Source organism: Neophocaena asiaeorientalis, unplaced genomic scaffold, assembly GCF_003031525.2.
Source record: "Neophocaena asiaeorientalis asiaeorientalis breed wild unplaced genomic scaffold, Neophocaena_asiaeorientalis_V1.1 scaffold134, whole genome shotgun sequence".
Taxonomy (NCBI): Eukaryota; Metazoa; Chordata; class Mammalia; order Artiodactyla; family Phocoenidae; genus Neophocaena; species Neophocaena asiaeorientalis.
Window position 1 is genome coordinate 33,027,475 of NW_020185339.1, and position 23,418 is coordinate 33,050,892.

Below are 23,418 nucleotides of genomic sequence, written 5' to 3' on the forward strand. Positions count from 1 at the left end.
TATAGGAAGGGAGGGTCTAGGCTCAACACCAAGTTTAAAAATGCTTTGTTGGCAGGGCTGCTTTCAATGCATCATGATACCGAAGCCAAAGGACTCTCAGGACCCAGCATCCTGTCCATTGCATTGTGCTCTGTATAAAAAAATGGCCCTACACTGAGGATAAATAAACTAAAGAGCCTCATTTTGGGGACTTAAAGCGGGGGTGTGGGGGGGGATTCCTCTTGATCCTATCCCTTTTAAAGGGTATAAATTCTTAAGGGAGTCATCTCAGCAGTGTGAATCAACCCCTGTGACTAAAAGGGACCAATTTCCAACAGCAACCACATATGGCAATGAGGATCAGTAATGATAATGGACTAGCAGACTTGGCATATCTCTCAAATGCAGATGGGCTGAGTGACCTGGGGTTAACAGTTGAAGTGAGAACACTTTAGGGAGGTGTTACTGGATTCTGGATAATTTGGGCAAACAAGTTTTAAGAGATTAGTTATGAAAATGAAAGGGATAAAATCATATATTATGTAAAGCTCTCACACCACTTACATTGTATTCATCCATCCTTCCATTCATCTATTCATTTATTCATTCATTCATTCCTTTATTTATTCATCCATTCAATATGTATTTATTGAAGATGCTATTTAAGATAGAAAGCTTTATAGGACATGCTTTTTGCTATGAAGGGGCCAATAATCCCATCAACCAGACAGGTTTCATGGGGCAGCTCATGAAGGAATATCATTAAATTTAATTTGTTACTATCTTTCCAATGAAACATTGCATACTCAGAAAATTCAAATCATCACCTCATCACAGGCACTGAAATGGTTCACTTTGTGAGTGTATGTGTGTGTGTGTGTGTGTGTGTGTGTGTGCACGCACATGCATGCATGCTTACACAAGCTTTGTGTTTAGAGATTTGGGGGATGTACAAAATACTTATGCTAATCTACTTGGTTTTAGTGTAGTGACCACTATCTTGGTGTGGAAATTTGTTTTGCAAAACAAAATTAAAGCTCCATAACACACTACTTGGAGAAGAAAATCTCAGAAAGCATGCCATGGTGGGATCTCCCTCCTCTATCTAGGGAGACAATTCAATATCAGATTTGGCTCCCATGGGAGCACTGCTTGTCTTTTCTTCTGATGCCCACACTGGAAGATGTACTTACAGAGACAGCTTGCCTAATCACCTGGTAATGAATATCCATCCCCTGCCACATCAGCCTTTATGGTTCTAGAATAAGTGAATTCGCACCTGTTATGGATTATTGGGTATTTCTGCATCTGTTCAATAAGGGTGATATTATTTTAGTGCAGTAAAAACAGGACTGCATCTGTGTATCTGTCTTTGTTTCTTTGCTAGTCTTCTATATTTTGCTTTTCGATCTCAAGATGCTGGAATAAACATGTTCTTTGGATGCAAGAAGACATCTGATCCAATATTCCCTAATTAACGTACTCTCTTAAAAAGCATCTCAATATCCTTAGAAAGTCTTTGAGTACCCAGGCAGAATGAGGAAAGAGCTTACTGCACTTATTTAAGAATTCCTATTCATAGCAGCATCTCGCTGAAGTATTCTAATCAGCTGTCAGGACAGGCAGGTCTCCCCATCGCTTCTGGACAGCCCCAAGGCTCACAGAAAGTTGGTGGAGAGGGTCAGGCTGACATATTGTTTTGCTGTTTTAATGAGCACAAAGTAACTGATTTTGCTGAAAAATCTCTCTGGATTATGACAGACAAAACACCTCTCACAACATGATAGGTTTTCAGTGGGCAGCTCTGGTTTCTTCCTGTAGAGGCTGCCCATCCAGCTTGCCTGTTCTAGTTTATCCCTCGTTAATTTTTTTTGCTGTGACGACTCAGCCCCAGCAATTCCCCAAAATGCACAAATGCAAGATTAGAAAGCAAAGGCAGAATACGTCATATATATTTTTTTCACCTGGGGTGTCCAGTGGTAGAGGCTGACATCAACTGTTGAATCATTTTTTCTATTTTGTAGTTTAATTCCTTTTTCATGGTGAATGCTTTCTTGTGAGCATTAACATATGATACAAAGACCTTCACACTTTGTGATCTCTCTCTTTATGTCTTTTCATATGCCTCCACAACCCCTGACTAGCCTGCCAGGCCTCATGCCACAACCTGTAAGTCCATATATATTCCAACCTTGGGTTACTTTTTTCTTCCACACAAAATATGTGACCAGATAAACCAACCACAGCACTGCCCATTGGGAAGAATTTCTCTTTCCCATGTCTTTCAAGGTCACCCCTGAATGAGCCATATTAGATTTGCTGTTCATATTTAGCTGACTCTCATATACCAAGTCAAGCCATCCATAAACCAAGCTTGGGTTTTTTCCTATTAGTTGGTCATTTGGGATCTGTCCTATGTCCATACAAGAGATGAGAGAAGTATGCTATTATGATAGATATGGATGCTGTCTTAGTCAGTTCAGGCTGCTATAACAAAAATATCATAGACTGAATGGCTTAAACAACAGACATTTATTTCTTACATTTCTGGAGGCTGAGAAGTCCGAGATCAAGGTACCAGCAGATTTGGTGTCTGGTAAGGACCGGCTTCCAGGTTCATAGACAGCTGTCTTCCTGTAAGATCCTCACGTGGCAGAGAGATTCCACTCTGGGCTCTTTATCTCCTTATAAAAGCACATATCCCACCATGGGGTCTCTACTCCCAAAATCTCATCCAAATCTGATAGCCTCCCAGAGTCCCCCCCTCCAAATGCCGTCATATTGGGGATTAAGCTTCAGTATATGAATTTGAGGAATTAATATGCAGATGGCGTGGCGGGGAGGGGTGGGGTCTGTCCTACCTTCTTACGCCCCTTACTTGTGCTCTCTGGTCCTGCTTGTGCTTGGGCCTAATACCATGTCAGGAGTTGTTTTACACATATAATTCTCTGCTGCAGATGGCATGGCCTTGCTCCAGAAACCCGGGGTTCTGTGTTGTGATTCTTTCAGTGGGGCATGGCACAAACTCCACTCAGCCTCTTTATTCATCACTGACGCCGCCAACACTGTAGGGTCTGCAGATCTTATGGTCCAAGTGGTGACAGAGTTGCTTGCCCCTCATCTTAAACCTGCTTCAGTCCTTTCCTGATCAAGGCTTAAATACAGTTAAATCTAGAAGCCTTTCTCATTGCCTGGTATGTGGACTGGGGCTATATTTCTATATGTGAAATGTAGCTCATCATTAGGCAGTGTTCTTCTTCTCCTTCTCCTTCTCCTTCTCTTCCTTCTCCTCCATCACCGTGTTCTTCTCCTTCTTCCTCTTCTTCTTCAATTCTCTTTTCCTTCTTTTTTTGTGGTAGGAGATGCAAGATACACTAATTTTGAGGAGGATATCTCAGTATGTTCTCAACCACTGGACCCCTGAAAATTTTATGAATGTGTCAGGCCCCTGAATTTTCTCAGGGCCCATCATATCTCTTACCAAGACCTTCTGTATGCTAACCATCTTTTGCTCATTTGGCCCTATAGATATAATATCATTGATAAAATTAGTCAGTGTGAAGTTCTGTAGGATGTCTAGATGATCCAGATTTCTTTGGATGATGTTTTTATTAAGGGCAGGTGAGTTCTCCATGGGTAGCACTGTAAGTAAATATTTTGTTTGATCCACGTGAATGCAAACGGCTTCTGATACTCCTTTCTGACTGAGATAGAAAATAATGTATTTATGTTGCTGTAGGAAGGGTGTGGCCCTGGGCAGGGTGGCTCTGCAGCTGAGGCTGACCAGAGGAGCTGACAGTTAGAGGTATCTGCTGACAGCATCCCTTGCAGCTGGGCAGCAAGTCCTTTGTAGGGCAGCACATCTCCATGTTCATCACAAGTCATTAAGAGGCTTTTTATTGGCATTGTTGGTGTTTTTGACAACTATTTGCAGAACCGAGGTGTTTATGCTGTTTTTTTTTTTTTTTTTAAGGAGTGGACCAGAGCTAGAACTGAGATACATGATTACATTTCTACTTGCATGTTATCTGTGTATGTAAACCCAGACACATCTACCTCTTTATTTTCCTATCTCTAGCCTTCGGTTAACTTTCTGAAGAACAGTATATATTTCATTTCATTGTATGAGCTGAAATCTTTGCAGGTAATCTTTCAGTCCTTATGAAGACCTAAGTTACAAGAGCCTCTTCTGGGGTCTTTAAACTGGATGCTCCAACCCACATTTGTTACCATTTCCCTGTTGCAGACAGTGAACTCACAAACTAAGAATCCTAGTTAAAACAAGGCCTGTTTGGTGTGTCATCCTCACACAAGCAGGAGATGAGTAATTTGTCCAATTGTGGAGAAGGGACCTAAAGACAGCAAAGTCAAAGCTAGGTTGATTTAATTATCTTATTGTACTGATGGGGTCTTGACATCCATTCTTTGTCAGAGTGATCTTTCAAAATATGCTATATCTAATGATATTATTTCCTACGTAACATTCTTTAGAGGTTTCCCATTATCTTGAGAAAAACATGCAAAGTCCTCAACTTGGTCAAGAAGGCCTAAGCATGATCTGCCCCACCCACCTCTCCCACCTGAGAGAAGAGCTAGAGATACAGGAGTGAGCCTTAAAAACAACTAGAGAGAGAGAGAGAGAGAGAGAGAAATATACGGTAAGTACACGATTACACAAATAATAACTTAATCAGACTTAACAAGAAGCACTACCATTTCTTCTGGGTTTTTTTTGAAGGTAGCCTACTGTAAAAGCTAATGCAATCTTTTCTGCCTCAGCCTGGCATTATTCTCTGGCTTTTGCTTTTTGTTTCACAAGAATGTCCTTATATCTGTGGATTCAGCTTTGTTCAGTCACTGTGTGACTCCTACCAACATTTCTCAGTGTCCCGGAAGAGCCATCGTTAGCAGTGAGGTCTGTTCTCATAAGCCAGCTCCTGTTTGGAGTGCGGTGGGCGTTAAGATATTTTTTTTCCCCCTCGTACTCGGTGTGTCTGGTGGGTAGGGCTAAAACACAGCCTGGTCTCTTGTCTGCCTTCCAGCTCTACTGGTATCCTTCCCTGAATCCCACACCACTTAAATATAAGCCAAGTGCCCCAGAATTGCAAACTGGTCCATCTCCCAGCTCTGGGCCAGCCCTGTGCCCCTCCTTGGACCTCTCCCAGGAATGCTTCCTGCTTCAAGCTGGACAGATTACTTGGAACCATGACCACACCGTGACAGATTCAGCAGTGTCTGCTGCCACCCCTCCCCCTCACTGGATCCCTTGGATACAGAGCATTTTCTGCCTTTTTGCACAGCTGCTCCTCGGCCTTTTCAAATGGATGAACCATGCAGGGAAATGAAACCCTTGGCCCTGACTCTTGTTTTCCTCAACGCGCAGACTCATTACCCTGTTTTTTCAGGTTGGGCTGTGACACATATGTAAGCCCTTGGGTTTTAGAAAAACACTTCTCTGCTCTGTCCTTTAGAAAGGACATCAAGGAGTGAGGCTGGTGGTGGAGTGGAGTAGGATACAGCGTACATCCGCTGCCTGGAACTAAGAGGTGACTGATGATAAAATGCCAAGGAGGCAGAAGGAGAGGACATGAGGCATCTCCTCCCTGACATTTTGCTCTCCACCACAGCCATCATTCTGCTGGATCTCAGGCTGGTGAGGCTGGCTGGGATAGACCCCACCTTATTGATTCAGTTAGGGCTGTGTGCCAGTTTTCTCTTCCAGACCATACAAAACTAATCAAATTAATGGATGCCGCTGCTGGTTCTCACCAAAGGCCATTAAAATATAACTCTTTCATGAATAATTCTGAACATTGACTCAAAGCAGTTGATTACAAGGACTACGTATTTCAAATGGGAGGAATAATTGATGTTTTCAATATGTAAATGGCTTCTAAGGAATTCTGAGATACAAGTTATAGGAGTACTGCTATAATCACAGTTCATCTGAGTTTCAGAGCTCCTGACTTGTGTTTATTTTCCAATTTTGGCTTCCAGAGAACAACACGTAAAATCCCGTAAACTGTTCCATCATCTCTCTTCACTCTGTGGTGCTCTGCCCCTGGATTCCCTGAGTGCTTTGGGTCTGCAGAGAGCTATGAACTGCTCACAAAGTTACATAGAACGAAGTAGTGTATTTCCTTTCTTCTAAGAGACAGCGTCTCAGGATACACAGTCAGTCATCATGTCACTGCCTACCCAATATCACAGTAAACTCACCCATGCTAATCTGTAGTAGAAGCAGCTGACCCGTCAGGTGAGGATCTAGAACCTCTGTCTCAGGATCAGAACATAGACTTCCAGTTGCCGCTCTGATTTGTTTCTCTTCGCTCATGCTTTGTCCTGGTTTGGTTCTTAGCTCCTATCTTGAGCCTCCTTTACTTGAGGAAGAGTTTGTACACATTTTTTGGCTCAACTGTGACGCTCCCTTTCAATTAGATTTTGGTTAACTTTATGTGTCACGTTGAGGGGGCCTGGGATGCTCAGGTTAAATACTGTATCTGGGTGTGTCTGTAGGAGTGTATCCAGAGGGTATAAGCCCTTGAGTTGGTTGACTCAGTAGATTGCCTTCCCCAGCGTGGATCGGTATCATCCAATCCACTGCCGGCCTGAAGAGAATGGAAGGGCAGAGGAAGGAGGAATCTGTCCCTCCTTCCTTGCTTTACTGATTGAGCTGGAATGTCTCATTTCATCTTCTCCTGTCCTCAGGCTGAGATTTGTAGCATCAGCTCCGTTGGTTCTCAGGCCTTCAGACTCACACTGAATTACATCACCACTTTCCTGGGTCTGCAACTTGCAGAGAGCAGCTGTGGGACTTCTTTGCCTCTATTATCTTTTGAACCAATTCCTCATGATAAATCTTCATATCTGTATGTACATATCTGTAGCTCTTACATCTATATCTCTATATTCTATTGGTTCTGTTTCTCTAAAGAACCCTCACTCTCCAGATCAAATGTAAATAATGACTCTGCCTCCTACCTAACTGAAAGGGTTTGTTTGGCAGAGTTCACTCCCCTACAATATTTATCATCAAGGGGATCAGAGAATTTGAGAATATTATGCAACACAAATGAGTCAGTTCTAAGTACATTGCTTCACTACATAGTTATTCAATCAAATTTTACCTCATGTCATCATTATATGCAAGATCAAGGAGTTTATAATTGAACAGGACGTACAGACATGCAAACCTAAAAAGGAAGAGAATGTTAAAGACGCTTTGGTAGATAAAAGGTAGGTCATGTAGGAATACAATGGACGGGCAGTAATTTTCACTTTGGAAGGGGAAGAAAGACTTAAAAGAGATGATAGTTGAGTTAATCCTAGGTGTCATGGTGGAAAAGGGGATTCCAAACAGGAGACACTGTGACAATAGCAGAGTTGAGTGGTACGGTGGCTCATTAGGAAAGTAGTAAGTAGTTCAACATGGATGGATGATCAGAACCCTCTGGGCATGGAAGAGTCAGAGAGGGTCCTTAGTGCCAGAGAGGATTCTGCATTTTATGAATGATCCCCAAATTGATGTTTGTGAGACAGTCACCTATGGAACTTTTAAAACTCAGCTCAGCTGCTGTTGTATCCTAAAGCCACTGAGTATGAACTTGCAGACGTGAGACTTGGCTGAGTTTATATTTTGTAAATGCTTCTCTGACTAGAAATTACTCCAACTGTCCCTGTCCTTTGTAGGCAGAGAGCTGAAGGCGTTTCCTAGCATCCCGTGCAGTTAGGCAGACCCCGCAACAGAGTTCTGGCTAACGGCATGCAGAAAGTGATGTATGTCACTTCCAGGTCTCTTCCTAAAATTTTCTGTAAGATTTTCCTCACCCTCTCTCTTTCCTCACCAGCCAACTAGATACGCAGAAAACTTAGAGTCAAGGAACTGCTTGTTGGAATAGGTTGGATCCCCACATGGCTGAATGGAAGGCCAGCCGGTGGACACCCAGTTCAATGGCAACGTGAGCAAGAAATGAAATCTTACTGCGTGAAGGCGTCGGGAATGTGGAATTGTTCACAATATCATTAAAAACCACTACTGAGCAATCGGTGATAACTGAAAAGGCGAAGTAATATGATCAGGCTCTAGAAAGATTGTTCCAGTAAATGTGTGGAAAATGGATTACACTGGATAAGGGGAGCATTGGGAAGACCAGTTAAGACAACACTGCAGCTATCCTGGGGAGAGACGATGAGATCTCTGCATGGCACTCAGTGATAATGACAGCCAGTAGGAGAGAAGACCTGTGAGACACAAAGTAAATACAATCTATTCCCACTGGAAGCCATTTGGATATGTAAACAGAAGGATCTCCCAGCTTTCTGGCATATTTCAAGCTCTAAATACTGCTCTTAAAATTAAGAAACATTATAATTCGTTCAAGGATAATTTTATAGTAATTTCATCATTATCAAATCTGAATAGTAAGTGTTAGAGTTCCTGATGTGACCATTGCTCTTTCTCCGATCTTACACATTTTGTTTCAGTCAAGAGAGACTATTTTAAACTGCAGATCTGTTCTGGTGTTGGTTAGATTGAAGTCAACGGGGCTATCCAGATAAAATAATGAATTCAAGGCAAATAGGCCTATAAGCTGAATGGAAAACCACCATCCTGTTTGAAAATATCATTCTATAAAGCACCGTGGCTTGGCTGAGGTGTCAGCTTGATGCCATGGGATATGGAGGTGGGGTCTTCCTAAAAGGCAAGGCTGGGGTGACACCCTGATTCAGAAGTGACTACCTCAACTGCGTCCGAATACAGCCGGAAGATGCTGAAGGGCAGGGGCTCAGGTGTGTGTGTGTTGGCTCTCATTTAAATGCGAAGACACAAGCACTTTCACTTCAGGATTTATGAAAGGTGGTGGATTACTGGCATGATGAGAAAGTCCCTATAAGAGAAGCTGGTAGAGTAATCATAAAAGGAAGGAAATAATTGAAGAACTGTAGAGCAGAGGAAACCTTGAGGAATAAGTTTGGCCCAGCAGCTCCAAGGGATTATGGCCATTGATTTCAGACAATTTAGTCACTTGCTTTAAACTAAGGAACATGAACTTCTGTTGAAAGTGAAAAGGGATTACATTGCAGTTTGTAGAGTTCAAAACAACTACAGAGAGAGAGAAAATTGGGAACAAACTGCCTAACTATGTTCAAGGGTGTCTGGAGCTGTTGGTGAAGGCAAGCCCAGTGGGCTCCCTTGAAAGGGGGGCACCGGAGGGAACTGGAGCTCACGTCTGTGATATTACCTTCCAACTGCACGGCTCACTGCAGTTCACAGAATGTGTTCACATACAGTCTAAGCTGATTCTCTTAAAAAACTCTGTGCGCTATTCCCATTTTGGGGATGAGAAACTAAGGTTCACAGTGTTCAAGGGACATGTTTTCAGTATCAGTGCTTGTTTATACCACAGTACAGCTTGCTCACCTTGGTAAAGATTTTAAAAGATAAATTATGGACGATTACTTCAAAATATAGTTGTTTCCAGAGCCCATATTCAAATTATGCTTTCTAAAACTGGCCAATCTCTAATCATTTTTTCCCTAGTTTAAATATTCATACCTACCTATTACTCTCCTGACATCTGCCTGGGGATGTATTCAAAACGTGCAGAGGTCCATTCTTTCCCCTCCCCCCAGGAAAGTGAAACCATGAAAGAAACCACTGCCAATGCCGGAAATTGTATTAGGACAAATCTGTGCTGTGGTTTTATAAATGTAGCTTAAATCAGAACACCTGGCAATGAAGGGCATGCTTCTGTCATTTAATTCAGACTTATCTTTTCGATCATATGATTTAACTTGTAAATTGCTTCCAGACAGCTGTTAGAAACTATTTAACTTAGATTCTTGAGAGATAAAAACAGCTAGAAATCAAGCATCTTATGGTTTTACAACTGCTCCTCAGGTTATTCTCAGCAAAGATCCTGTTTGAAACAGACACTCTAGTTTGGATGGATCTTTATGAAGGATTGTCATGGAAAATAATGGGGCTTTGGAGTCAGACAAACGCATTCAAATATTAACTCTGCATTTGCCAGCTTCGTGACCTTGAGCAAGTTAAGAAACCTCTTTGAATCTCAGTTTCATCATCTATAAGGTGAAATTAAGCATACTTACCTTTAATGGTTAATGTGAGGATTAAGTGGGATAATTTGTTTGCACATAGAAAATACTCAAAATGGTATAATATTAATGAGGGTTGAACAAAGATCTAGATAGAGCAAGATATTTATTAAGATGAGGAACATCTATAAATTTGTTTTATTACTGTAGTTCTCAGTTATAAATTATAGTGGTCCTTCTCAATCATGCAGGTTAAGTCCTCAAAATGCCCAATAGCACAATTATTTGGTGTTAAAAAACTTAAGACCTTATGAAAAACTGTGTTAGAGGACAGAGCTTTAGAATAAACCTATGAAATACATTGTATGTGTTTTATATTCCCTGAAGTAAAATAACTGATACTTCACACACAATTAAAATAATATCAGTGGTATTTTACACGTGTTAAATTAGTAATAATACTATTGAATTTTGTTTCTCACTAAAATTTTTCAGAATGTCTATTGCAAAGTATCTGCAAAATATTTTTATTTACAAGATGTTGGCTTTTATTTGCTGATAATATGTTAACAGACAGACTCTGCCCTCGTGTGTGTTCTCCCGTTAAGGATGCTGCAGTCTCTCTGAAATGTTGTGTTGATTTTGTCCTTCTCTTCTCGTGTTGCCCACTCTCCCCACACCTACTTCTGTAGTTTGTTTCCCAGGTCCCACGCCTCCTCTCCCGGTCTCACCACACTCCCTGGGGCAGAAGTGGCATAACTTGAGTGCAAGCAAGGATGCTTAAGAAACCAACCAACCAACCTTTTGTGTAACCCCCTCAGCTGTGTTGAACATATGTTTTTGAGTCTTCTGCCTAACAGGTAGGAGTACTGCACTCATGATAACTTTAAGTTGAAGTTCCTTTGACAACGTCTCCCTCCTCTCCCTGAAGTTTTAAAGCTCATTTGCACTACAGCTGCCATTTTTCGTTTCCAAGTCTTCCTTGCTGCTGCTTCCATCCACTCTCCACCATCTGCCTTACCTTGTCTTTCCATTCTAAATATCCACAGCTTTTTCCAATTATCTTCAACAAGAGTGACTTGTGAGCTACAAATACTACATCTCAACTTCTCTAATTGTTCAAATTATAGTACAGTTCTGGTCCAGCCAAAATGGTAGTAAGCCAAACATGTATGACCTCGAGTCTCTTATCTATTTTTGTTCTCTTTAATCACAACCCCATGCACACAAACGTCTTTAAAAATAAAAATAGGGATCAAGGAGAAAAGTGCCAGTGTATCTGTTGTGAAACGAATTCAATTGCTCTACCCCTCTTAAGGGCAGGGCTGGCTAATACATTAGAGTTGTGTCCTGAAACACAAAGCTGGAGGAAATCAGGCCAGCTAGAGTGAGAAGCCATTTCACTGTCTGAGGGAAGAAAAGACAATAAAAGCACAAGACCCAGACTGGGGTTGCGTATCCAAGAGTGTTAATTTAAAATAAGGGTCAGTTCACAGTGAGGACAGCTAGGTGACAAGCAATGGTGGGGTGCTGAGATTTTGGGTGAATGTCAGATAATACAGTGGCATCATAAACCATTAGTTATAGGGGCAGCTAAGAATGGTTTATTAGCATTACCTTTCTTTTTAAATTTTATTTATTTTTTTATACAGCATGTTCATATTAGTCATCAGTTTTATCCACATCAGTGTATACATGTCAATCCCAATCTCCCAATTCATCACACCCCCACCCCCTGCCACTTTCCCCCCTTGGTATCCATATGTTTGTTCTCTACAAATTTATCTCTGAAGTTTCTATCCTCTTCCATTGATCTATATTTCTGTTTTTGTGGCAGTACCATATTGTCTTGATTACTGTAGTTTTGTAGTATTGTCTGAAGTCAGGGAGTCTGATTCCTCCAGCTCTGTTTTTTCCCTCAAGACTGCTTTGGCTATTCAGGGTCGATTGTGTTTCCATACAAATTTTAAGATTTTTTTTCTAGTTCTGGAAAAATGCCATTGGTAATTTGATAGGGATTGCATTGAATCTGTAGATTGCTTTGGGTAGTATAGTCGTTTTCACAATATTGATTCTTCCAATCCAAGAACATGGTATATCTCTCCATCTGCTGGTATCATCTTTAATTTCTTTCATCATGTCTGTTTTCTGCATACAGGTCTTTTGTGTCCCTAAGGTAGGCTTATTCTTAGGTATTTTATTCTTTTTGTTGCAGTGGTAAATGGGAGTGTTTCTGTAAACTCTCTTTCAGATTTTTCATCATTAGTGTATAGGAATGCAAGAGATTTCTGTGCTTTAATTTTGTATCCTGCAACTTTACCAAATTCATTGATTAGCTCTAGTAGTTTTCTGGTGGCATCTTGAGGATTCTGTATGTAGAGTAACATGTCATCTGCGAACAGTGACAGTTTTACTTCTTCTTTTCCAATTTGTATTCCTTTTATTTCTTCTTCTTCTCTGATTCCCGTGGCTAGGACTTCCAAAACTATGTTGAATAGTGCTGAGAGTGGACATCCTTGTCTTGTTCCTGATCTTAGAGGAAATGTTTTCAGATTTTCACCATTGAGAATGATGTTTGCTGTGGGTTTGTCATATATGTCCTTTAGTATGTTGAGGAAGATTCCCTCTATGTCCACTTTCTGGAGAGTTTTTATCATAAATAGGTGCTGAATTTTGTCAAAAGCTTTTTCTACATCTATTGAGATGAGTATATGGTTTTTCTTCTTCAGTTTGTTAATATGGTGTATTAGATTGATTGATTTGCATATACTGAAGAATCCTTGCATCCCCTGGATAAATCCCACTTGACCATGGTGTATGATCCTTTTAATGTGTTTTTGGATTCTGTTTGCTAGTATTTTGTTGAAGTTTTTTGCATCTATATTCATGAGTGATATTGGTCTATAATTTTCTTTTTTTGTAGTATCTCTGTCTGGTTTTGGTATCAGGGTGATGGTGGCCTCATAGAATGAGTTTGGGAGTTTTCCTTCCTCTGCAATTTTTTGGAAGAGTTTGAGAAGGATAGGTGCTAGTTCTTCTCTAAATGTTTGATAGAATTCACCTCTGAAGCCATCTGATCCTTGACTTTTGTTTGTTGGAAGATTTTTAATCACAGTTTCAACTTCATTACTTGTGATTGGTCTGTTCATGTTTTCTATTTCTTCCTGGCTAGGTCGTGGAATGTTATACCTTTCTAAGAATTTGTCCATTTCTTCCAGGTTGTCCATTTTATTGGCATAGAGTTGCTTGTAGTAGTCTCTTAGGGTGCTTTGTATTTCTGCGGTTGTAATTTCTCCTTTTTCGTTTCTAATTTTACTGATTTGAGTCCTCTTCCTCTTTTTCTTGATGAGAATGGCTAATGGTTTATCAATTTTGTTTATCTTCTCAAAGAACCAGCTTTTAGTTTTATTGATCTCTGCTATTTTTTTCTTTGTTTCTATTTCATTTATTTCTGCTCTGATCTTTGTGATTTCTTTCTTTCTACTAACTTTGGGTTTTGTTTGTTCTTATTTCTCTAGTTCCTTTAGGTGTAAGGTTAGATTGTTTATTTGAGATGTTTGTTGTTTCTTGAGGTAGGCTTGTATTGCTATAAACTTCCCTCTTAGAACTGCTTCTGCTGCATCCCATAGGTTTTAGATCATCGTTTTTCATTGTCATTTGTCTCTAGGTATTTTTTGATTTCCTGTTTTATTTCTTCAGTGATCTCTTGGTTGTTTAGTAACATTATTGTTTAGCCTCCATGTCTTTGTGTTTTTTCCGTTTTTTTCCCCTGTAATTGATTTCTAATCTCCTAGCCTTGTGGTCAGAAAAGATGTTTGATATGATTTCAATTTTCTTAAATTTACTGAGGCTTTATTTGTGACCCAAGATGTGATCCATCCTGGAGAATGTTCTGTGAGCACTTGAGAAGAAAGTGTAATCTGCTGTTTTTGGATGGAATGTCCTATAAATATCAATTAAATCTATCTTGTCTATTATGTCATTTAAAGCTTGTGTTTCCTTATTGATTTTCTGTTTGGATGATCTGTGCATTGGTGTAAGTGAGGTATTAGAGTTCCCCACTATTATTGTGTTACTGTCAATTTCCTCTTTTATAGCTGTTAGCAGTTGCTTTATGTATTGAGGTGCTCCCATGTTGGGTGCATATATATTTATAATTGTTATGTCTTCTTCCTGGATTGATCCCTTGATCATTATGTAGTCTCCTTCCTTGTCTCTTGTAACTTTCTTTATTTTAAAGTCTATTTTATCTGATATGAGTATTGCTACACCAGCTTTCTTTTGATTTCCATTTGCATGGAATATCTTTTTCCATCTCCTCACTTTCAGTCTGCATGTGTCCCTAGATCTGAAGTAGGTCTCTTGTAGACAGCATATGTATGGGTCTTATTTTTGTATCTCTTCAGCAAGCCTGTGTCTTTTGGGTAGAGCATTTAATCCACTCATGTTTAAGGTAATTATCGATATGTATGTTCCTATTACCATTTTCTTAATTGTTTTTGGTTTGTGTTTGTAAGTCCTTTTCTTCTCTTGTGTTTCCCACTTAGAGAAGTTCCTTTAGCATTTGTTGTAGAGCTGGTTGGTGGTGCTGAATTCTCTTAGCTTTTGCTTGTCTGTAAAGTTTTTGATTTCTCCATCAAATCTGAATGAGATCCTTTCCAGGTAGAGGAATGTTGGTTGTAGGTTCTTCCCTTTCATCACTTTAAATATGTCATACCACTCCCTTCTGGCTTGTAGAGTTTCTGCTGAGAAATCAGCTGTTAACCTTATGGGAGTTCCCTTGTATGTTATTTGTCATTTTTCCCTTGTTGCTTTCAATAATTTTTCTTTGTCTTTAATTTTTGCCAGTTTGATTACTCTGTGTCTCAGTGTGTTTCTCCTTGGGTTTATCCTGTATGGGACTCTCTGTGCTTCCTGGACTTGGGTGGCTATTTCCTTTCCCATGTTAGGGAAGTTTTTGAGTATAATCTCTTCAAATATTTTCTCTGGCCCTTTCTGTCTCTCTTCTCCTTCGGGGACCCCTATAATGCGAATGTTGTTGTGTTTAATGTTGTCCCAGAGGTCTCTTAGGCTGTCTTCGTTTCTTTTCATTCTCTTTTTTTTAATTCTGTTCCACAGCAGTGAATTCCACCATTCTGTCTTCCAGGTCACTTATCTGTTTTCCTGCCTCAGTTATTCTGCTATTGATAATCTGAAGTAGGTCTCTTGTAGACAGCATATGTATGGGTCTTATTTTTGTATCTCTTCAGCAAGCCTGTGTCTTTTGGGTAGAGCATTTAATCCACTCATGTTTAAGGTAATTATCGATATGTATGTTCCTATTACCATTTTCTTAATTGTTTTTGGTTTGTGTTTGTAAGTCCTTTTCTTCTCTTGTGTTTCCCACTTAGAGAAGTTCCTTTAGCCTTTGTTGTAGAGCTGTTTGGTGGTGCTGAATTCTCTTAGCTTTTGCTTGTCTGTAAAGTTTTTGATTTCTCCATCAAATCTGAATGAGATCCTTTCCAGGTAGAGGAATGTTGGTTGTAGGTTCTTCCCTTTCATCACTTTAAATATGTCATACCACTCCCTTCTGGCTTGTAGAGTTTCTGCTGAGAAATCAGCTGTTAACCTTATGGGAGTTCCCTTGTATGTTATTTGTCATTTTTCCCTTGTTGCTTTCAATAATTTTTCTTTGTCTTTAATTTTTGCCAGTTTGATTACTCTGTGTCTCAGTGTGTTTCTCCTTGGGTTTATCCTGTATGGGACTCTCTGTGCTTCCTGGACTTGGGTGGCTATTTCCTTTCCCATGTTAGGGAAGTTTTTGAGTATAATCTCTTCAAATATTTTCTCTGGCCCTTTCTGTCTCTCTTCTCCTTCGGGGACCCCTATAATGCGAATGTTGTTGTGTTTAATGTTGTCCCAGAGGTCTCTTAGGCTGTCTTCGTTTCTTTTCATTCTCTTTTTTTTAATTCTGTTCCACAGCAGTGAATTCCACCATTCTGTCTTCCAGGTCACTTATCTGTTTTCCTGCCTCAGTTATTCTGCTATTGATTCCTTCTGGTGTAGTTTTCATTTCTGTTATTGCATTGTTCATCTCTGTTTGTTTGTTCTTTAATTCTTCTAGGTCTTTGTTAAACATTTCTTGCATTTTCTCAATGTTTGCCTCCATTCTTTTTCCAAGGTCCTGGATCATCTTCACTGTCATTATTCTGAATTCTTTTTCTGGAAGGTTGCCTATCTCCACTTCATTTAGCTTTTTTTCTGGGGTTTTATCTTGCTCCTTCATCTGGTACATAGCCCTTTGCCTTTTCATCTTGTCTATCTTTATATGAATGTGATTTTTGTTCCACAGGCTGCAGGATTGTAGTTCTTCTTGCTTCTGCTGTCTGCCCTCTGGTGGAAGAGGCTATATAAGAGGCTTGTCAGCATTACCTTTCTCATGTTTTGTTTTGGGTTGTGTTGGGACTCACAGGACAGCCAAAGAATGTAACAGAATTGCTCCAGAGCCCAGTGGTGAGACACGACAGTGCTACTCGCACCTTCAAATCTGAGTGTCTGTGTTGAACAACTTCTTTCCTTGTACTGTCAGCTCGTAGTGCTATTGGACACTACTTGTGAATTCCGATGGTATAAAAGTGACAGGAGACTTTATGTCTGGCTGACTCTTAGGACAAATGAGGAAGAAATAATTCTTAGCATTTCTAATAGGATTCACTGATGATTTTAGATGTGCTAGAAGATAAGTGGACAGGATAAGGAGCCACCATGGGGAGATGGGATAACTGACTGTGGCTATATAATTTAAATGAGCATGTGGTGATAAGATTTATGTCTAGGCATATATTATCAGGCATAAAGTCATAGAGTTTATTTAATTTTCAATTTATACTACCAATGAAGTTCTCTATGATGCCAGATACTAAAGTTGTGTCAAATAAGTACAAATTCTGAACTGCATGAAAGAAAATACTATAATTACTGAACAGTAGATATATAATTGTTTATAGTCTTTAAGCATCACTTCAATTAAGGCATCATATTTGTTATGCTTTCTATAGAATTTTGGTTAGTAATTTTTTTAATCCTCCTTTTAAACTCACCATTTTTCTGAATTTTTAAAATGTTTCTGAATTTACTACACATTTTTTAAGTGTCCTCCATAGTCCAAAAATTTTGGTATTCATAAAGCTCTGCAGGGTCATAGTCCAGTGACATATGACTCAGGATCTGAGACTAAACATGGATGGGTGAGATTTTGACTTAGATTTTATTTCATTTTCTAATCTTTAGTTGGAATAGGTGCAAAAGGAATGTGCAATACACAAAAGAGGTAGGAAAAGAAGGAGGGAGACCCACACGTAGATAAAAAGGTCAAGGTTGGTCTATACAATTGAATTTTGGAAGCCTTTGAAGGATCAAATCTTGTTTGACTATTAAAGTGTCATCCCTGGATATTATTCTATTTGATACTAAACTCCTGGAAACTTTAAAGACAAATATTCATATCAGCTGATAGCCAGTTTCTCTAGTCAATCCTTTGAAATGTATAAACATAGTGCTCTAAGATTGGTTGGTTGGTTTGTTTTCTATCTTACTTCTGCTGACTAGATTCCTTCATTGAAGCACTTTTTCCTTAAAAGCCACATAAAGATTCTCAAATAATATTCTCATAAGGACTACATACTGATAATAACACCCACTTTCTAAATCAACTTTCATGTTCATTCTACAAGACAATGACTTTCAGAATAAATAAAAATATAGTCCTAAGTGGCATTATTTACTTGTCCCAGAGTCAAAAGTTGAATCGTCCACTATGCAAATTTGGTCATGGCCAATGTTCCTACATGTCAGGGATAACATCGTAAGTTTCTTTGTACAGAACGGTCAGTGGGTTACTATAGTGAGCTTGATCTCTGCAATTTTAGTGTCAGAGATCCTTATGATTCTAAGTACCCCATGTGTGGCTATTAAAGGTAAAATAAACAGCAGGGGTATGGTTCCAATTGCCTAGTAAACAATCATAGAAAGATGTTTATTAAAGCTGACTCTCAAGTGACAGAGTTCTATTACGTATGCTAAATTTAACATGCTGCAAGCTTAAAAGAAGATAGATCAAAACAATAGAGGTTTTAAAAAATCATAAAGACAAAATACAGCTATGTCAGTATGTGACAGGAAAATAATTTTGCCTTAAAAGTGATCTTCCCCAACCCCCTCAAGGAACATGTAACCACAATTTATGGAACAAAATTAAAGCAAGTTGGGAGCATTCCATTTCTTAGCCTGCTTGGCTCTGAGTTAAAAAAAAAAAAATTAATGAGCTGTTGTTAAACTAAGATACAATTGATCTCTTCTACTATAAACAAAAAACTACAATACATAATTACTGATGTATAATTCTGATTTATTAATGTGTGATGTTTAGTTCTTAAAAAAAGAAAACAAAAATAACAAAACACACACAAAACAAGCCAGTAAACAGACTCTTTCATGCACATCCTTTTTTCTACCTTACATAGTTCCACAGCATGGTTTTTTAGAGGAGTTCCCTTGCTCAGGGTTGGCATATGTTTTTCAATTTTCACTGTCAACAACCATATTTACAGAAAGATGTACAAATATTGTGAATGGTAGGCTGTGCAACCCTCACATAATTAAAACTTCAGTTTCTTGGTTTTCTAGGGCTTTGTGTAAATGCCAATAAATTTGAGAGTTCACCTAACTGTGCATCTTAACCTTTGTTCCTAAAGGTGAAGGGCAGGATTTTTAATCAGGTAGCAATTTATCTTACTTGGGAAAACATAATTAGGTATTATTATCTAATTGCAATTACTGGTTGGAGAAAGTCACATTTCACAAGTAGTGACCCATGATGGATTATCACTCTCCTATTACTGAATTCTGCATCTGTATTTGTGTTTGGCAGACAGCCAATAAAAATTCAAAGGTAATCACAATGCTTCTCTGCAGTCCAGCTGTCAAAGTACCAACTCCGCTGCTGAATAAGAAACCGAGACATACTTCCTGAGCCACATCTTGACTATATCTGTGTCCTGCTCAGACATCAAGTGGAGATCAAAATAATTGTATAAAAAAAAACCCATGTGAAGCAGGTTAGAGAACTGTTCCATACTTCGTTTCTGGTACAGTTAAAAAGTTTAATGTCTCAAGGCACCACTATGGTTGAACATCAGACACATGGGTAACCAGCTAATCTACTAGGCTGTAAAGTCAGTAAGTAGCTTGTACAACTGTGAAAAAGCAATCTCTAGAGGACTGTTAGATATACTGTAGGCACAGGTATCATAATACAAATAGAAAACAATGAGTCCTAGAAAAAGCATGTTGAGCACCGTTGTGGCATCATTTGTATTTCTTTACCTAACGCTATGTAAACCTTAACATTTACAAAAGGAAAGACTAACTTTTGAAAGTTACACCCAGGGTTGCTCTTTGTGCTATCCCCCAATAATCGGTTCTAGTTCGTTGGTGTACTTTTAGAAGTCGTTGGATCTGGGTCGCCTCCCCCCGTGGCGCTGGTCGATTCATTTAAGTGCGAGCTCAAGTTCTCTGACGTTAGGTGGGAAGACTTGTAGACAATCTCATTGAAGTCAGACCTGATGCACACCAAGGGGGGGTCATTCAGCGGGTCTTCCACTGAGGCCTGGGTGTTTTCTCGCGTGATTCCCATGTCCTTGCTTTGTTCTGATGGGGATTTTCTTTTCATGCGTGTGTAAGTATTGTCTTGATTCTCCATGCCTTGCTCATTTTTCAAAAACCGTCCAAAGAACCAAATGAAGAATCCAAACCACACAAAAGCTATCAGACTTGGCACAAAAGCCAGACACTTGACATCAAGGCTTGCCCCTATGAACCTGCTGTGTAAGAACATGTCTCCCTCAACATAGGTTTTATTAGTCTGAGGGTTGGTGTGATTGGACCGCCATTCCCAGGATAGCTTGGTTCTGTTCAAATCCTTTAGACTCTCTGAGTCTTTCACTGTATATATCTTCTGCCCTGGGCCAATATACTGTCCATATTCATGAGGCTTATAAAAAATCTGATTCTTCCACATATTAAGATCCAAAATCAAGACGAGAAAGATAATCCCATAGTTAAACCATTTACCTGCATTAAAAAAGAAATACTGCATATTAGTCAAAGACCTATAAAACTGCAATAGAGTTTTCTCCTACAAAATGGAGATACTGGTATTATAGCATAAATTGTTAATATTTTAGACCTGCTAAAATTTTTTTGAGAGTGTTATGCTGCCATTAAGTGAATTGGCAATGGGGATTTCCTAAATGGATTCTAGGCATGTGAAAATGTAACTGTAGATCCCAGAGCCAGTAATTTATGGTAACTACACTTTCTAGATTAAGTCTCCTGGTTTTTAAGGCACCACAGTTATACTCAAATTTGGTTCCATGTAGGTTATTCTATAGAACAATTTAATTAAGGTTTAAAAACAAAGTTCTGATGAAATTCTTAAGAAAAGTCCAACGTATGATTGACTATCTCTTACAGTTTTATAATTAAGCCAGGGAAAGAAAGAAATCATTTTGCAGTGCAAGCACAGCAGTATATCAATTGAATTCACATTACTCTTTGTAGGTGACCTGTTGATTAAACCATTAGTTGATGTGATTCAGATCAATAATCCTTGAGCATTCATTTCAAGACTTTAAAAATAATTGCATCAAATTCTCATTGAACAGAATCCATTTATCAGACATATAAATATAACCATAGCTGTAGAAGACATGATTTGGAGAGACTGTAATTATTATGACTTCTTTGTAGTATTTAAAAATCTTACATAAATAAGGTATTATTTAGAGACATACTACCTAGTGAAATCTTTGCATCTTTAAATGGAAAGAATGTTGAAAAAATTTCAAGGGATACTAGATTCCATTATAATTTTTATTATAATTTATTCCAAGTTTTAGTGTGTCATAATAATATAGTAATACTCAGCTCATAGTTTTGCAAAATTATGTGATATTTATAACAGGTTCTAAAAGTTTTAGTTATAATTATATGTGTTATGTCAAAATTATTTTATTTTGTATTTAAAAATAGTGACAGTGAACATTATTAAGTTACTGCTTCACATGAGAGATAGGATCTTGGGCAAACTTCTTAAACTAAGATTGGTAAAAATGTATTTTTAAATATGTACTCCAATAGAACACATAGCTCTATAAAAATATAACTTTGTAAAGAGTTTAAGAAAGTATTTTATCATCATCATTACACATTTTCAATCTCCTATTATATGCAAGGTTGAAGAACTTTAATCCGGGGCTGGCTCCCAAACCTACTAGCTATGTGACCTTGGGTTAGTTGTTTAAATTCTCTAAACTCCAATTGCTTTACAAGCAGAAAATAACAGTACTTATTAAGCTGTTAGCATTTCATGAGATTATTAGATACTAAGCACAATGCCTGGTACATAATAGGAACTCAGTAATTGTTACTATTATTATCATCAAAGCCTTGCCTAAGTCATGATAATGTCTTCATTTGCATGGGAAGGTGCAACTTCTTCTCTATGAAGAGAAGTTATATAAATCATATGAAGGGAAATTATAACTCTGCCTGTCCTGAAATCATTCAACTATACAGGGTTTATAATATTTGTAATGGAAGCTCTTGCCTGAATGATTTATTTGGCACACCCAAACTGCAAAGTAAGATAGAACATTGGAAACTTTTCCAGATATGATAAAATGTTTATAACATCTGGTACTGTTAAGTTCAAACCACTCCTGCCCTCTTGAATCTTCAAAACGAAAACAGAATCAACCATAAAACAAATTAAGAAAGCTCAAGCCAGAGAAATTCAAATACAAAGGTGAGTGTCATTGCCAAACATTTATTGTGCTCAGAATAGACTCTGTGGAGGGTACCTTAGTAGATGCTGAAGACATATGCTACTGCCTTCTAGGAAGGAACTCATCATCTTATGGGGGAAATAGGAAAGAGACATCAACAGATAAATAATAATAAGAGGCCACATTTAAGAGGTGCCAAAGGAGTGATACAAACCATTAATTCTGCAGATGTTGAGAAAACGGAATAAAAACTGAGGGCTAAATTCTGCAGAAAAGATTTTGCAGGAAATAGCAATTCATATGGTCCCAGAAAGAAAAGCAAGACAGGGAACGGTTTGGAAAATGTTATGTTTCTTTCTAGTATGTGTTTTTTTTTTGCTGCAGATAGAATAACATACAGAAAAAGATCAGGTAATGTGGAAGAGAGGGCCTGAGGGGAGAGAGAAGGGAAAGAATGGAGACTGTCATAGGAAAAAAAGGCCAACCAGAATGAGAGACAGGTGATATATAAAAGTTCAGGGATTATCCTTCAGTATCTCGGAGGCACTAATTTGTAGCTTCTGTGATAGAAGCAGTTGGGAGAGGGGCTTTGGATACTTCTCTGTTGAAGAAGATCCATACTTATTCCCTTGTTGTAACCTACATGGGTTATGAAGCCAGACTGGATGGTGAGGGGAAGAGGTCCTTGGACTTGTGTGACTGACCATCACCTTCTTGACTCATAAAGGTCCCTTGGAAAAATGTGTACCCTCTCTTGGTCACTTTTATACACTCATGAACAGAGCAGTCCTTCATAAAGGACTGTTTCCAGGGTAATGACGTCAGAAACGGAACATTAGCAGCATCATGGAATCAGCGAGGAAAAAGAGGAATGCTCACGGAGCTTGGAGAAGGGTGCTTTCCTGGTGGGGAGAAGATGCTCAGGGAATGTTTAATAGTCAAAGGAAAAAATAAAAGCAGAGAATAAAAGTGGTAGTGAATGTACAGCGATCAAACTGAAGGAACCCTGAGGATAGAAGGGGATTTTTTCCATTTTTTCAAATTATTTTCTCTACCCAAGATGAATGGTGCTGGGTCAGTTTGACCATTAAACTGTCACACTAAAGGATCACGTTATGCTGCTTCTCACATGACCTGGTGTCTGAATATTTAGATAGGATGAAGGAGACATGCATTAAGAATGTGTTGCCTGACAGGGATACCATCACCCTGCTCTAACACATCTTTACTGATTTGTGAGAGAGAGTACCATAGTGACAAAAACTGCAGGCTGGACACAAGCAGATGGAGATCTAATACTCATCTTAAATAATACAACCTTGGGTAACTTGTTTAACCTCTCCAGATCTCAGCAATTTTATTTTCAAATTGAGGAAACAGAACTAGATGCCTCCCAGTTCTATGATTCTGTCCTCTTCCCCCAAATCCTTCTACTTATTAACTATTCAACTTTTTGTTCTATGAAATGGAGAATAATACCAACATAACCACTTCAAAGGATTATTGTGAGGATAAAATGAGAGGTTATATTTAAATGTTCTCTGAAATGTATTGT

General features: G+C 38.8%; 1 protein-coding gene across 1 annotated transcript in view; it reads right to left on the reverse strand.

Moving 5' to 3' along the window:
- Positions 1 to 18,407: 18,407 nt before the first annotated feature.
- Positions 18,408 to 23,418, reverse strand: part of LOC112394217 (transmembrane protein 117-like) — a 94,301-nt gene continuing 89,290 nt past the window's right edge. The window contains exon 3 of the mRNA XM_024736890.1: positions 18,408 to 20,148. Within this exon, the coding sequence (XP_024592658.1) occupies positions 19,499 to 20,148 (650 nt within the window). The 3' untranslated portion in view covers positions 18,408 to 19,498. The remainder of the gene's footprint in view (positions 20,149 to 23,418) is intronic.